Here is a 16366-nt window from a genome sequence, read left to right on the forward strand (position 1 = left end):
TAATTGCGATGTGTCTCCCAGGTGATGATCAATAATGGCTTTACACCCAATGAAGATGACTACGAGTTTTGTGCTAAAGTGGAAAACATGGTCGTCCCTGCACAGGGACACTTTGGAATATCTGCAGCAACAGGAGGTCTTGCAGGTGAGTTAGGTAGCTCTTATATTGAAAATTACTTTTAAATGTTTTAGGCAGAGCATGCCTGTCTGATGTCACTTTATAGTTGATGAAGTCTGAAGCTGAATTGCTTAGCCATGAGTTAGGGTATGAGGAGTCTTTCACTAAGCTGCATCCATTCTAAAAGGGGAATGGAATTAATCCTACACGATAGTTACCCACCCTTCAATAAGGAAACATTCCCCTATTTCATTGTGAATGTGATCTTCATTTCCATATCACAGTTGGCATTCTCACAGACTGAGCAAAAAAACCCCAAGATTGGAGATATAGTTAACTTGGGTTAATACACCTGAACTCTCTGAGGTAGCCAGGTTATATGTGCATAGTGGAATAGCAGTATAAAACAGCTTTTCGTGTTATAAGGAAGCCTCACTTTTACATTATCTGTGTTTTTAGAAAAAACTAAAGCATGTTAAAAACATAGTTCTACAGTGGTCAATTCTTTCTACCTTGGAGTGAAATTATAAATGACTAATTAAATCCAAACAAAAGATAACTAGTGGCTTAGGAATAACTAAGTCCATTCAATTTTACCGTAATACGAGCTTTTACTACACATTCTGGCTAAAGCATAATGGCAAAGCTAGGGAATGGTCTTCCAAAAATATGAGCATGTCTAGATATTGCAGTGTGTAGTGTCAGAAGAAATATTTGTGTGCATGAATGCAGTATTCAGCACAATTCTGCAGTTGAGCTCCTTTATTGCAAGGATCTGCAAGATTGCATTTCCTGCATTGTGGGAGAACTGGATGTGGGTTTCGGCTTAGACAGCACACCTTGCTCCTTTGAGTAGTAGTTTAATGGTGACAATATAGCCTGCACTTACGGAGCCCATTGTTGGGTAGGGATTGCCTCTGTTGCCAAATTGTACTTTCCGAGCGCTTAGTACAATGTTCTGCATACAGCAAGCGCTCAATAAATACAATTGAATGAATGGATGAATGAATATAAGTGGGTAACCCACAGATGAGGATTAATGAACTTTTAGGATGACTATGAAGCTTGTAATGGTTGCATAATTTTCCAACTATTTTTTTCATTTAGATGACCATGATGTCCTATCTTTTTTGACTTTCCGGTTGACTGAACCAGGAAAAGAAACAGTGAGTGTGGTGTACTTTCAGTTTAGCTTGTGAACATATGCTGTTGCTAAATCCAGAGTTAATTGCATTTTCCGTGTGTAATGCTTCATAGGCCCAGTCTGTACAGGACGAGGGGAATATGTGGAAACAAATCCTCTATAATTTTTTTTTTTTTTTTTGCAGGGGGCAGGGAGGGTGAATTTTGATTGGAACCACCATAACCCTTCGTACCAAACAGATAACTGAGGAGAGAGAGACCACAAAATAGACTGGGGTTAGAGCCCTATTTGGAGCACATGGGCTGGGATGCGTGGCCCTCCTGCTGGGCTTGGATTCCTCACCCTCCTTCCCTTTGTTTAAAAATGGCAGGGGCTAGAGGAAGCTGTATTTGTAGCAGATGAAGTCCTGACACATGTGCATAATGAGCGTGTGGATATGTGGTCGCATTCCCCTCCTTTCTCTCCTGTTTTCGTCATCGCAAATGTGAAAGCCAGTAGGACATCCTGGGCTGGGTTTGGTCACTCTAGCCCTCAGGCCCAACTCTGACCGAAATCTGGGCTGGGACAGCCATGGGCTTCGGTTCTTACAAAATGTAAATCTCAAAGCTGTAGCCTTCTTCCCGTACTCTGGGGAGGTTTATGGCATTCTTAGTAATCTGGCAGCAGGAAGAGAGCTCGTGGTGGGCAGGAATGTGTCAGTTTGTTGTTATATTGTACTCTCCCAAGCACTTAGAACATTGCTTTGCACACAGTAAGTGCTCAATAAATATGAATGAATGAATGAAAGAGAGGAGCAACCCAGAGCACTCAACGTTTGGACAGTAGCTGTCAGGTGGGTGAACTCCTCCAGGGCAAACAGGAAACACATACATTTTTGACTGCTTAGGCTAGAGAAGCCATTTGTTAACCTTTCCAACATACTAATACGAAAAGTGGACTGTTGTCAGTCTGTCTTTAGATTGAATGAAACTTTGCACCATTGAGTCTCTAATAATAGTAATTGTGATATTTGTTAAGTGCTTACTATGTGCCAAGGACTGTTCTAAGCATTGGGGTAGATACAAGGTAATTAGGTTGTCCCATGTGGAGCTCACGGTCTTAATCCCCATTTTACAGATGAGGTAACTGAGGTATGAAGAAGTGAAGTGATTTGCCCAAGGTCATACAGCAGACAAATGACGGAACCAGGATTAGAACCCACATCCTCTGAACCCCCAAGCCCATGCTCTTTCCCCTAAGCTACGCTGCTGATCTAGACTGTAAGCTCCTTGTGGGCAGGGAGTGTGTCTACCAACTCTTGCACTGTACTCAAATACCACAATTATTACTCTCCCAAGCACTTACTATAGTGCTAAGTGCTCAATAGATACCATTGACTGGTGAAGGAGCATGGAGGTTGTAAATACCTTAGATTTTGCACCATTGCAACTTAATGATAATGTTGAAATCTCTGTAGAGATCATTCGTCTTTGATCGGCTTTTTCTTGTCAATTTCATACTCTAAAAGCCTCCAGCAGATGCAGAAATTCCTGAAAAGGAAAAAGAAAAGTATCAGGAAGAATTTGAGCACTTTCAACAGGAATTGGATAAAAAGAAAGAAGAGTTCCAGAAGGAACACCCTGACATTCAAGGGCAGCCAAGTAAGTTCAAAGGAATGTGAACTTGCTCCCTATTAAGGGGATGCATGTGCTAATTGAGGGGGACCAGGACATTTCTGCCTTGAGTATTAGCTGTTGGCAGCTTTCATCTTGCGTCTTTGGGGACCAGGTTGGTTGCTGTGAGCAGAGGTGAACTTTGGAAAGGCCCTTATTTAGCCTACAAATGCATTGGACCCAGTGCACTGCACTTAATTTATTGGAGGGGTGGAATTACAAATAACATTTTTTGCTTCGAAAGAACTAGAAAGGCTGTGATAGGAAGAAACCATTGCCAACAAATTTGATAATGGGAACTTGTGAGTTCAGCCCACTTATCACGAGATCTGTCAGTCTTACTGTTTGGCTTATTCTGTTGCCCAGTGTCTTCATGTAAAATCAGAAAAATATTTGTAAAAAACATAGAAATTTAGAGACAATTATGAGGCACAGTGCTGTGCTTTGAGAAAAAGCTTTATATACGTGTCAGTTATTGAGAGCACTTCAACCCTGTATTTTGGGCCTTTGCTTTTCAGGCATCCGAAATAAGAGAGAAAAGCCACAAAAATAACTTGAATTTTCTGAGTACTGTCTCTTGGGGAAAAAAAAATGAACTCTGCATCAGAATACTGCACAAATGATTTGTATTCAAGAATGATAGTCCAGATTTGTAATCTACATTAGCTCTTCAGCATATATTAATGGGTTACACAGTTATTGGAAATACACTTCAAAGTGCTACAGGAGCACAGTTCTTGTATAACGACATCAGTAGGAGTAGCTTGAGTAATTTGGAGCAAAATTTCTTTTTGCAGCTGACGATATGTTTGAGACAGTAAGTGACCGCGAGCTAAGACAGATCTTTGAAGGGCAGAATCGCATTCATCTCGAAATCAAGCAGCTTAACCGACAGTTGGATATGATTCTTGATGAGCAGAGAAGGTATGTCACTGCCCTGACAGATGAGATCTCTAAAAGAGGAACTGGCATCCCAGGGCACCAGGGACAGGTGAGCTTACAATTGTGTATAAATATCTTAACTTTTAGACGAGAGAGATACTTGCTGCTCCGTAGCAGGTGTAGCTATGGAGACTTGATCATCAGAGTGTGGCTTCTTGTTTCAGGTCTCACAACAAGAACTGGACACTGTGGTGAAAACTCAGCAGGAAGTCCTAAGACAAGTGAATGAAATGAAGTAAGTATATAAATAGTAGACGCTACTGTTAAAAGATAAATTTCTTGTACTAAAACCAGGAGTGATACCATCAATCCATCAGTGATATTTGAGTGCTTACTGTGTTCAGAGCACTGTATTAAGTATTTGGAAGGATATTATTGTTATTATTATTGTTGTTGTATTAAGCACTTATTATAAATCAAGCTCTGTTCAGAGTACTGGGATAGGTACAAATTAGTCAAGTTGGACATAGTCCCCGATCCATATGGGTAGTACAGTCCTACCTGTCAATTAACCCCTGTGGTTGACCAAAAAAGCCCAGAATATCTGTGTTGATACTAATCAAAATCCATTAAGGGTGGGGACATTGAGTCACTTTTGATAAAAAAAAAAAAAACTTACCTATACATGGTATAACCAATGAACAATACTGTCTGCACAGCTACAAATATGAAGAAGGGTGTTGTAGATAAACATGATGAAAATGGTGGTAGATATGGACATTTTGGCTTCTCATTTGATGCCTATTAAAACAGGAGCACATTTATTAGCAATACCCAAACAGCATTCTCTATTTATGATTTTAGAACCCAGTGGAAATGGTTATAATAATAACATATTCAGATCTTAAGGCTACCCTGTCATTTAACTCAGAGAAAGTGTGGCAACAGCTTCTGGAAAGGAAGGTTTGAGAACGAAGATAACTACAGCAAAGAACAGCACAGAAAATTATTGCAAATTGATTTGCCCACTCCTATCCCAATTTTTTGGATACAGCTGGTTAGGGGAAATAACAGCTTTTATTTCTGAAATAAGAACAGGGTGGTAGAAGAAAGCAAAACCTCTCTACGGTGTGGCTTTCAAAGTATTTTTTACAAGGCCCAAGAAGCAGCTATTTAAGATAATCTTAAAAAACCCCACTATATTTTAAACTCAATTGAAAGGCTCAAATAGGAAAAAAAGGAAGATTAAATGGAAGGAAAAGTAAATAGAAAAAAAGCGGTGGAATAAGTGCCAAAAGTGGCTAATGGGATGACCTAATGGAGATTAGGATTAGTAAGGGAATGACCCTTGAGGGAGTGGGAGTTTTTCATCCCAGTGCTTAGTAGAGTGCCCGACACATAGTAAGTGCTTAACAAGTGCCATAATAATAATTCATCAATCGTATTTATTGAGCGCTTACTATGTGCAGAGCACTGTACTAAGCGCTTGGGAAGTACAAATTGGCAACATATAGAGACAGTCCCTACCCAACAGTGGGCTCACAGTCTAAAAGGGGGAGACAGAGAACAAAACCAAACATACTAACAAAATAAAATAAATAGAATAGATATGTACAAATAGAATAAATAAATAAATAAATAGAGTAATAAATATGTACAAACATATATACATATATACAGGTGCTGTGGGGAAGGGAGGGAGGTAAGATGGGGGGATGGAGAGGGGGACGAGGGGGAGAGGAAGGAAGGGGCTCAGTCTGGGAAGGCCTCCTGGAGGAGGTGAGCTCTCAGCAGGGCCTTGAAGGGAGGAAGAGAGCTAGCTTGGCGGATGGGCAGAAGGAGGGCATTCCAGGCCCGGGGGATGACGTGGGCCGGGGGTCGATGGCGGGACAGGCGAGAGCGAGGCCCGGTGAGGAGATCAGCGGTGGAGGAGCAGAGGGTGCAGGCTGGGCTGTAGAAGGAGAGAAGGGAGGTGAGGTAGGAGGGGGCGAGGTGATGGACAGCCTTGAAGCCCAGGGTGAGGAGTTTCTGCCTGATGCGCAGATTGATTGGTAGCCACTGAAGATTTTTGAGGAGGGGAGTGATATGCCCAGAGTGTTTCTGGACAAAGATAATCCGGGCAGCAGCATGAAGTAGGGATTGAAGTGGAGAGAGACACGAGGATGGGAGATCAGAGAGAAGGCTGATGCAGTAGTCCAGACGGGATAGGATGAGAGCTTGAATGAGCAGGGTAACGGTTGGGATGGAGAGGAAAGGGCGGATCTTGGCAATGTTGTGGAGCTGAGACCGGCAGGTTTTGGTGACGGCTTGGATGTGAGGGGTGAATGAGAGAGCGGAGTCGAGGATGACACCAAGGTTGCGGGCTTGTGAGACGGGAAGGATGGTAGTGCCGTCAACAGAGATGGGAAAGTCAGGGAGAGGGCAAGGTTTGGGAGGGAAGACAAGGAGTTCAGTCTTCGACATGTTGAGCTTTAGGTGGCGGGCAGACATCCAAATGGAGATTTCCTGAAGGCAGGAGGAGATGCGAGCCTGGAGAGAGGGGGAGAGAGCAGGGGCAGAGATGTAGATCTGGGTGTCATCAGCGTAGAGATGATAGTTGAAGCCGTGGGAGCGAATGAGGTCACCAAGGGAGTGCGTGTAGATCGAGAACAGAAGGGGACCAAGCACTGAACCTTGGGGAACCTCCACAGTGAGAGAATGGGAGGGGGACGAGGAGCCTGCAAAAGAGACCGAGAAAGAACGACCGGAGAGGTAAGAGGAGAACCAGGAGAGGACGGAGTCTGTGAAGCCAAGGTCAGATAGCGTGTTGAGAAGAAGGGGGTGGTCCACAGTGTCAAAGGCAGCTGAGAGGTCGAGGAGGATTAGGACAGAGTAGGAGCCGTTGGATTTGGCAAGCAGGAGGTCATTGGTGACCTTTGAGAGGGCAGTTTCCGTGGAATGTAGGGGACGGCAGCCAGACTGGAGGGGGTCGAGGAGAGAGTTGTTATTGAGGAATTCTAGGCAGCGAGTGTAGACAACTCGTTCAAGGAGTTTGGAAAGGAATGGTAGGAGGGATATGGGACGATAACTAGAAGGTGAGGTGGGGTCAAGAGAGGGTTTTTTTAGGATGGGAGAGACATGGGCATGTTTGAAGGCAGAGGGGAAGGAACCAGTGGAGAGTGAGCGGTTGAAGATGGAAGTTAAGGAGGGGAGAAGGGATGGAGCGAGAGATTTCATGAGATGAGAGGGAATGGGGTCAGAAGCACAGGTGGCCGGAGTAGCACTTGAGAGGAGGGAGGAGAGCTCCTCTGAGGACACTGCTGGGAAGGATGGGAGAGTAGCAGAGAGTGTTGAGAGCCGGGGGGATGGAGAAAGGGGGGAAGAGACTTTGGGGAGGTCGGACCTGATGGATTTAATTTTGTTAATGAAGTAGGAGGCCAGATCGTTGGGGGTGAGGGAAGGAGGAGGGGGAGGAACCGGGGGCCTGAGAAGGGAGTTGAGTGTACGGAAGAGCTGGCGGGGGTGATGGGCATGGGTGTCAATAAGGGAGAAGAAATAGTTTTGTCTGGCAGAGGAGAGGGCTGAGTTAAGGCAGGAAAGGATAAACTTGAAGTGAACGAGGTTGGCATGGTGTTTAGACTTTCGCCAGCAGCGTTCGGCAGCTCGAGCATAAGAGCGAAGGAGGCGGACAGTGGCAGTGATCCAGGGCTGTGGGTTAGTGGTGCGAGAGCGGCGAAGGGAAAGGGGAGCGAGTGAGTCTAGCTGAGTAGAAAGGGTAGAGTTGAGAGCAGTAATCTGATCATCAAGACTGGGTAGAGAGGAGAGGGCGGCAAGGTGGGGTGTGAGGCGCTCCGAAAGATGGGTGGGGTCCAGAGAGCGGAGATCTCTGTGAGGGAGTAATACGGATTTACAGGGGAAAGGAGTGTGAGTGAGGAGGCAGGTGAGAAGATTGTGATCAGAGAGAGGGATTTCAGAGTTGGTGAGGGTGGACACAGTGCAGCGGTAGGAGATGATGAGGTCGAGGGTATGACCAAGTTGGTGAGTGGGTGAGGTGGGGTGGAGGAAGAGGTTGGCAGCGTCAAGGAGAGATAGAAGGCGGGCGGCAGAGGAGCGTTAGGGATATCCATGTGGATATTGAAGTCTCCGAGGATCAGAGTGGGCATGGAGAAGGAGAGAAGGAAGGTGAGGAATGGGTCAAAGTCATTAAAGAAGTTGGAAGTGGGGCCTGGACGGCGGTAGATGACCGCTACAAGAATCTGGAGGGGGTGGTAGAGGCGAATAATGTGGGCTTCAAAGGAAGGGAAGGAAAGGGAAGGAGGAGGAGGGATAGTGCGAAAGCGACATTGGGGGGCGAGAAGGAAACCGACACCTCCTCCTTTTCCGGTGAGTCTGGGGGAATGGGAGAAGAAGAGGCCTGCACTGCAGAGAGCAGCAGAAGAGACCGTGTCGTCTGGAGACAGCCAAGTTTCAGTTAGGGCGAGGAGGAGTAGAGAGCTGGAAAGGAATAGGTCCAGGATGAAAGGGATCTTACTTAAAATGGAGTGGGGGTTCCAGAGGCCACACTTAGCAGCAGCTGTCGAGGGAGGGGAGGGAGGGGGAAGGGTGCGAGGGGTGGGGAGGGTTTGGATTGGGATGAGTTTGCGGGGGCGTGGGCGGGGAGAGTGGGAAGGGGGGTGGCGATGGGAGAGGAGAACTGGGATGGGGTGGGGGCGGGGAGAAGGGGAGGGAGGGGGCCGGGAGGGAGGAGCGGACGGCTGGCGCTGGTAAAGAGGAATCCTTGGTAGGGGGTGAGGGGGAGTGGTCTTGGTAGGGGAGAGGGAGGGAAAAAGCTGGGTGGGAGAGGGGAAGGGGAAGGTGAGGAATGGGAATGGCAGTTGGGAGCAAGGGAACTGAAAGTTCATGGTGAGGTCAGCAGGGCGAGTGACAGTACGGTGGGAGGTTAACAATTGAGATGCAGAAGCAATAAAACAGTAGCAATGATATAAGTAGGCGATGGCATCACAGGGTGTAGTTAAACAATCAATATGCTATGGCAATAATAAAATTGGCAGATAATGATGTCACAAAGAGCAGATACAAAATATTAAGTGCTGGAGTAGGGTGGGTCTGTTAAGGGTCTGTTAAGACATGTTGAGCTTTAGGTGGCGGGCAGACATCCAGACGGATATGTCCTGAAGGCAGGAGGAGATGCGAGCCTGGAGAGAGAGGGAGAGAGCAGGGGCAGAGATGTAGATCTGGGTGTCATCAGCGTAGAGATGATAGTTGAAGCCGTGGGAGCGAATGAGGTCACCAAGGGAGTGCGTGTAGATCGAGAACAGAAGGGGACCAAGCACTGAACCTTGGGGAACCCCCACAGTGAGAGAATGGGAGGGGGAGGAGGAGCCTGCAAAAGAGACCGAGAAAGAACGACCGGAGAGGTAAGAGGAGAACCAGGAGAGGACGGAGTCTGTGAAGCCAAGGTCAGATAGCGTGTTGAGAAGAAGGGGGTGGTCCACAGTGTCAAAGGCAGCTGAGAGGTCGAGGAGGATTAGGACAGAGTAGGAGCCGTTGGATTTGGCAAGCAGGAGGTCATTGGTGACCTTTGAGAGGGCAGTTTCCGTGGAATGTAGGGGACGGCAGCCAGACTGGAGGGGGTCGAGGAGAGAGTTGTTATTGAGGAATTCTAGGCAGCGAGTGTAGACAACTCGTTCAAGGAGTTTGGAAAGGAATGGTAGGAGGGATATGGGATGATAACTAGAAGGTAAGGTGGGGTCAAGAGAGGGTTTTTTTAGGATGGGAGAGACATGGGCATGTTTGAAGGCAGAGGGGAAGGAACCAGTGGAGAGTGAGCGGTTGAAGATGGAAGTTAAGGAGGGGAGAAGGGATGGAGCGAGAGATTTCATGAGATGAGAGGGAATGGGGTCAGAAGCACAGGTGGCCGGAGTAGCACTTGAGAGGAGGGAGGAGAGCTCCTCTGAGGACACTGCTGGGAAGGATGGGAGAGTAGCAGAGAGTGTTGAGAGCCGGGGGGATGGAGAAAGGGGGGAAGAGACTTTGGGGAGGTCGGACCTGATGGATTTAATTTTGTTAATGAAGTAGGAGGCCAGATCGTTGGGGGTGAGGGAAGGAGGAGGGGGAGGAACCGGGGGCCTGAGAAGGGAGTTGAGTGTACGGAAGAGCTGGCGGGGGTGATGGGCATGGGTGTCAATAAGGGAGGAGAATTGTTATTATTTGCCTAAAATACATTTTCATTCAATAGAGTTGGTAGACAGTCCGTGTCCAGAAGAGTTTTAAATTCCTGAGGAAAAGATTGACCTTAAAATTGCAGCTAGGGGAAGTGGCAGAGTATAAGAATAGATGCCTGAGAGCTAGGAGTAGGGTCTGAGTTATCAAAGTGCATTAGTGCGTACAAGTGTATAGGTGACACAGAAGGGTGGGGATATGAGGGGTAGTCGGAGAAGGCCTGTTGGAGGGGATGTGACTTTTAGACTGTAAAGTTCATTAAGGGCAAGGAACATGTCTAATAAGGAAACGTCCAACTTTTTGTTAGCCACCATTTTTTTAAGATCGTGCATCCGCTGAATGCCAGGGACTGTGTAATAATTTCCACCTTTGTATTCTTTCCTAACTCTTAGTTCAGTGGTCTGCACACAGTAAGTGCTTAAATCTTAGGGAGTTCCAGGCCGGATGGAGGACATGGGGAAGGGGTCCGCAGCAAGCAGACGAGATCGAGGTTCAATGAGTAGGATGGTATTGAAGGAGCAAAGCATGTGGACTAGGTGGCAGCAGAAAATCAGCGAGGTAAAGTGGGGCGGAGGCAAGCTGATTGAGTGCTGAAAAGCTGATAGTAAGGAGTTTTGTTTGCAGCGTTGGGAAGTAGAGAGATGTGGGATGAATATATGTCTATATATTTTAGAAAAGTGATCCAGACAGCAGAGTGAAAATAAGGACTGGAATAGGGAGACACAAGAGGCAGGGAGCTCAGTAAGAATGCTGATGCAGTAGTTAAGGCAGGTTATGAGAAGTGCTTGAATTCATTCTCCCCCTCCCGACCCCAAAGCCTTATTAAAATCAAATCTCGGGCTCTTTCCACTGAGCCACGGTGCTTCTGTAAAGCTAATTGGGTTGGAAACAGTCCATGTCCCACATGGGGCTCACATTCTTAATCCCCATTTTACAGGCAAGTTAACTTTTGGGCATTTTTTTTGGTCTTCTGCTGTTGAGACATCTCCGACTCATAGTGACGCCATGGACAATAGCTCTCCCAGAATGCTCCACCTCCATCTGCAATCATTTTGGTAGTGTAGCCATAGAGTTTTCTTGGTAAAAATATGGAAGTAGTATACCATTGCCTCATTCTGTACAGTAAACTTGAGTCTCCACCCTCGACTCTCTTCCATGCTGCTGCTGCCCAGCACAAGGGAGTTTTGATTGTAGCAGATGGCCTTCCACTCGCTAGTCACTGCCCAAGCTAGGAATGGAATGGGTATGCCTCTGTTTGACTCTCCCTCCCACAGTCGAGACTGTTAGAGTACTGGAAACTCTCCAGTTGCGACGCTGAGAGGGGTAACTTGAGGCATAAAGAAGTTAAATGACTTTCCCAAGGTCACACAGCAGAAAAGTTGGAAAGCCAGGATTAAACCCAGACCTGTGCTCTATTCACTTGGCCACACTGCCACACAAGACATTTACATTAATACTTTTGAAAGAATCAAATGGAATATGTTTAACTCAAAATTGAATATTTAAAATTTTGATAGAAATGGAATAACCTTAAAGTAACCTAAATTTTTGGAGTGTTTGAGTCTAAAAAAGTTTTTTACTCTGATACTTGCAAGATGTGAGACTCTTTGAAGAAGCTTCAAAGCGGTTATTCCCAGATGTTAAATTTTGCCAACAGTGTTTTTGTTTTGAAGGCAGTGCTACAGAGCCTCAAATCATTTTTTAAGTAGGTCATTTTTGTTGGATGAAGATTATAATTATTTTTTTTCCTTCCAGAAATGCTTTCATTTTAATAATCTTAGCAAATCTCTAGTCCAAATTTCTTGTTAACATTAGTTGCCTGTTTTTCTTTAATGTCTGATGCGGAGTGATCTTGCATGACATCTTATTTTCTACTTAAAGAAATGCCTTGTTCATTTTTTAAATGTAAAAAGCTTTGCTGTGTCTTTTCATGTCAAGATGTGTTTCTTAATCACGATTGCTTGCCATAGTTCACTGCGTAGGCTTCTGTAAAAACCATAAGCTTCTCAAAAACTGAGGCCACAATAGAAAAAAGTATATCTTCCTCCCATCAACACCCCCCCCCCCCCCCCCCCCCCCACAAGTCAATTTTTATGTTTCTTGTCAGTACTAAGGGTATTTTCTGGACCCGTACTATTTTATAGTCAAGATTAAAAGTGTATGTTTTAAAAGAAAAAAAAAGTGCCACTGCTCGAAATGAGCACCTGTAAGAGAATATGCATGTGGGGTCGCTGGTAGTATAGGTGGGCACAGGGGTCACATTGCCACTAGGGAAAAGGCCCAGGTTGCCTAAGAGGTTCCCAGGCTGGACTAGGGACTTAGTCTTCACAGTGAGGCAAGGAGTGGAGCAACCACCTTCCTCCTCCTCCAGCCACCTTCCTTTCTGACTGCTAGTGACTAAGAGAGCGCTTAACAAATGCCATTATTATTATTATTATTATTATTATTATTATGAACAAATACCATAATTATATTGTACTTGGCCATTCACCCTGTCTGTAACTTATTTGTCTGTCCCCACCTCTAGACTGTAAGCCTCTGGTTGGCAGGGATCATGCCTACAAATTCTATTGTACTGTACTCTCTGAAGTGCTTACTTAATACAGTGCTCTGCGTATAGTAAATACTCAATAAATACCAATGACTGAATGAAAAGACAGCAAGGGGATGACTAGCACTGCCACCAAGTGAGGGTGCTGCCCCCTTGCCAGCTGAAGGGGCAGCCACTGCAGCAAAATAATTTTTGTACCTGAACAGCCATTCCAGGGTTTTCTTTCACTGGAGCAGGCGAATTCTTGTTTAGTACTTTAAAACTCATGGTGTTATAGTAAAAAATTCATATTTGACCTGATTTCAATATTGGGAAGGCAAAGCTTTCTCTATTGCTTTAGGATGATCTATTTTATATCATTCACATCAGGTAATGGCGAAGTGTAAATAAAAGGTAGTTAGTTCCACCTAAGAGACTTTAGTCTTTATTTGTAGCTTATTACAGGCTATTTTAATTTTGGAAACATGAGTGACATTCTCTAGACTACCTTAAAATCAGTGGAATTGAGCGGTCCGGGTTCTAACCAGTGAGGTCAAACCATATGGGATTTCTTCCTCTCTTAAAAAGGGTAGATGATGATCTTTTATTTTTCTGAGAATATTAATCCGTCATTTATTGAGTGTGTACTGTGTGCAGATCACTGTACTAAGCATTTGGGAGAGTACAATTAACGGACACAGTCCCTGCCTACAATGAGGTTACAGTCTAGAGGGGAAAACAGACATTAATATAAAGTACAAATGTGTATATAAATGCTGTGGGAACTGGTCGGGGGAGGCTCATGAATAAAGGGAGCAAATAAGGGTGATGCAGAAGTGAGTGGAAGAAAAGGAAATGAGGGTTTAGTGAGGGAATTCCTCTTGGAGAAGATCTGCCTTCAATAAGGCTTTGAAGATGGGGAAAATAGTGGTTGGATATGAAGAAAGAGGGCATTACAGGCCAGTGGCAGTATGTGGGCGAGAGGTTGCTGGCGAGATAGATGAGATCTAGGTACAGGGAGTAGGTTGGCTTTAGAAGAGCGAAGTGTGTGGGCTGAGTTGTAGTAGGAGAGCGACTAGGTGAGTTAGGAGGAAGCAAGGTGATTGAATACTTTTAAAGCATATAGTCAGCAGTTTCTATTTGATATGGAGGTGGACAGGCAAGCACTGGAGGTTATTGAGGAGTGGGGAAGCATGGACTGAACATTTTTGTAGAAAAATGATCTGTGCAGTAGAGGGAAGAATGGACTAGAGTGGGGAGAGACAAGGCAGGGAAGTTGGCGAGGAGGCAGGATAGGAGAAGTCGTTGGATTAACATGGTAACGGTTTAGTTGGAGAGGAAAAAGTGAATTTTAGCAATGTCGTGAAGGTTGAACCAACAGGATTTAGTGATTGACTTTGGGTGTGGAATGAGAGAGAGGAGTTAAGGATAGCACTATGGTTATGGCCCTGAGGGACAGAAAGATGGCGGTGCTCTCTACAGTCATGGGAAAGTCAGAGGGAGGACACAGTTTGGATAGGAAGAAAAGGAGCTCTGTTTTGGAGATGTTAAATTTGAGGTAATGGCAGGACATCCAAATAAGAGATGTCTGGAAGGCAGGAGGAAGTGCTAGACTGTAGAAAGGGAGAGAGATCAGGGCTGGAGGTGTAGATTTGGGTATCGTACGCATAGAGGTGATAGTTGAAGCCATGGGAGTGAATGAGTTCTCCAAGGGAGTGAGTGTAGATGGAGAATAGAAGGGGACCCAGAACTGAACCTAAAGGGACTCCAGTGAGAGGGTGGGAAACAGAGGAGGAGCCTGTGAAAAAGACTGAGAATGAGTGGCCAGAGAAATAGGAGAACCAGGAGAGGGGAATGTCCATGAAACTGAAGTTGGGTAATGTTTCCAAGAGAAGGGAACATTTAAAACACTTTGCTAGACTTTTATTATTCTAAGAGTACAGTTGAGGCGGAAAACAGCCTATGATAATGTAAAGTGTCTTTATATCGTGAATTTGGCTGACTTTTAGAAAAACTTTGCAAAAGAATAGAAAACTCTTAGGAAAAGATCATATGGTGGCAGCAGTCTTTTTTTTTTCCTTCCTCTTCCTTCATCCCACTGAAGTAAACAGTCCTTATTTCCTTTCAGTTTCAAGCAGTGATGAGCTTCGAACTCACCCCACACAGGCTTTTGATTTTACTCCATCTTTTAAAAAGTCTCTCCACTTTCCACCCCCTAACGTTTATTGGGCATGGACTACAATTGTGTGGTTCTTATTGGCCTACCAGCCAATAGGCTAGTAGTCTGTTCTAGGATTTTTTTTCTTGAGGCTGATGGTGGCTAGACCTATATCCACAATACCACTAGTCTTTTAGGAAATTTCAACAACTCTCCTAGAAAGAGTTTTATTCCACTTTAAATTGTGTGGAATAATTTTCTTGGTTGTACAGTTTAAACTCTCCCAGTCATTGTAACAGGCCGTGGTGGATTACACACTTGCTGCTGTTTATCAACAAATTGAATCAGACTCTGAGTCTCTATTGTTACCTTTTTAAGAGGTTTCTGTGGAAATCCTTAGATCTGGAATATTAGGGATGAGACGTTTTGTTCTTTCATTCATTGAGTCATATTTATTGAGTGCTTATTGTGTGCAGAGCACTGTACTAAGCACTGTTCTCCAATACCATACAACGGGAGAGCAGTGTGAGTCATGTAACGTCTTAGTTGCTTCAGTGGAGTAGTTTGTTGATAGGGCTTAGGGCAGAGTTGAAGTAAGCTGTTAGCTGAACAAATTATCATGTCAAGAAAATCCAAGATGCAGATGCTAAGATTGATGGAGCAGAAAATAATAAAGAAGGGATTAGCTTCAACATGGTGTAAATATTTTATCTGTAGACTTTAATCCTCTCTGTAATTGAAAAGAAGCATCCAATAGAGGAAATCGTGTGAACATATTGAATGAAATGTCTTCCTATTTACTTAACTGTTTAATGGACAAATGGCAAATAGTAACAGTCAATGACATGTAACTTCTTATAAAGTTAATTGGTGGGGAATTAAAATTTGTAGTGACGGTGGTGTGACTATTTCCAAATTCATCAGCTCCAACAGCAATAAATTTTTGGAAATCAATCAATCAATCATATTTATTGAGCACTTACTGTGTGCAAAGCACTGTACTAAGCGCTTGGGAAGTACAAGTCGGCAACACATTGAGACAGTCCCTACCCAACAGCGGGCTCACAGTCTAGAATTGAATGAATTTCTCCTGTAAAAGGTAATCATAAAACTGAGCAAATCTTTCCTTATCCTTAAAGCCTCTTCATTTCTTCTTACTACATTTATGTTTCAGAAACAGCTTTTGGCTTCCTTTAAATAGAAAAGCATTATGCAGTATTCATCTTAATGCTCTAGGTCAAACCAACACGCTTTGAGATAACTTAGCCAAAGTGGCCATCTCTCAACTATGCCTTTGGAAAAAAAATAATCATGTGTTGTTGCTTAACATCCTGTTAAATTTACCTATTTAGGATCTCTTCTCAAAATAAGTCCCCAAGCAGTCCTTAAAAAGGTGCAACAAGCTGATCTTAGAAATGAACCTATAGACATTTAAAATGCTTTAACGTCATAAATCTTTTATGTGCCTTGTCATTAAAGCAGTTGATGTAACAGGATTTTCTTTTCTAGGAACTCCATGAGTGAGACCCTCCGATTGGTCAGTGGAATACAACACACTGGATCTGCAGGAGGAGTTTATGAAACAACCCAGCACTTCAATGACATTAAAGAGCATCTTCATGTAGTAAAGAGAGACATAGAACACTTAGTTCAACGAAATATGGTAACTCCTATCCTTCCA

At 44.4% G+C, this 16366-nt stretch overlaps 1 protein-coding gene and 1 non-coding gene across 2 annotated transcripts in view; one reads left to right on the top strand and one right to left on the bottom strand.

The window, feature by feature from the left end:
- The window catches only part of LMAN1 (lectin, mannose binding 1), a 40149-nt gene that overhangs the window by 20503 nt on the left and 3280 nt on the right, over positions 1-16366 (top strand). Inside the window, exons 6-11 of the mRNA XM_038743412.1 lie at positions 22-145; positions 1226-1284; positions 2770-2902; positions 3712-3905; positions 4021-4091; positions 16195-16348. Of these exons, the coding sequence (XP_038599340.1) occupies positions 22-145; positions 1226-1284; positions 2770-2902; positions 3712-3905; positions 4021-4091; positions 16195-16348 (735 nt within the window). The remainder of the gene's footprint in view (positions 1-21; positions 146-1225; positions 1285-2769; positions 2903-3711; positions 3906-4020; positions 4092-16194; positions 16349-16366) is intronic.
- On the bottom strand, positions 11184-11321 carry LOC119926309. The gene has a single exon (XR_005450196.1). It is a non-coding gene; the product is annotated as a small nucleolar RNA SNORA7 (small nucleolar RNA).

This window comes from Tachyglossus aculeatus, chromosome 3 (genome assembly GCF_015852505.1).
Source record: "Tachyglossus aculeatus isolate mTacAcu1 chromosome 3, mTacAcu1.pri, whole genome shotgun sequence".
Classification (NCBI taxonomy): Eukaryota; Metazoa; Chordata; class Mammalia; order Monotremata; family Tachyglossidae; genus Tachyglossus; species Tachyglossus aculeatus.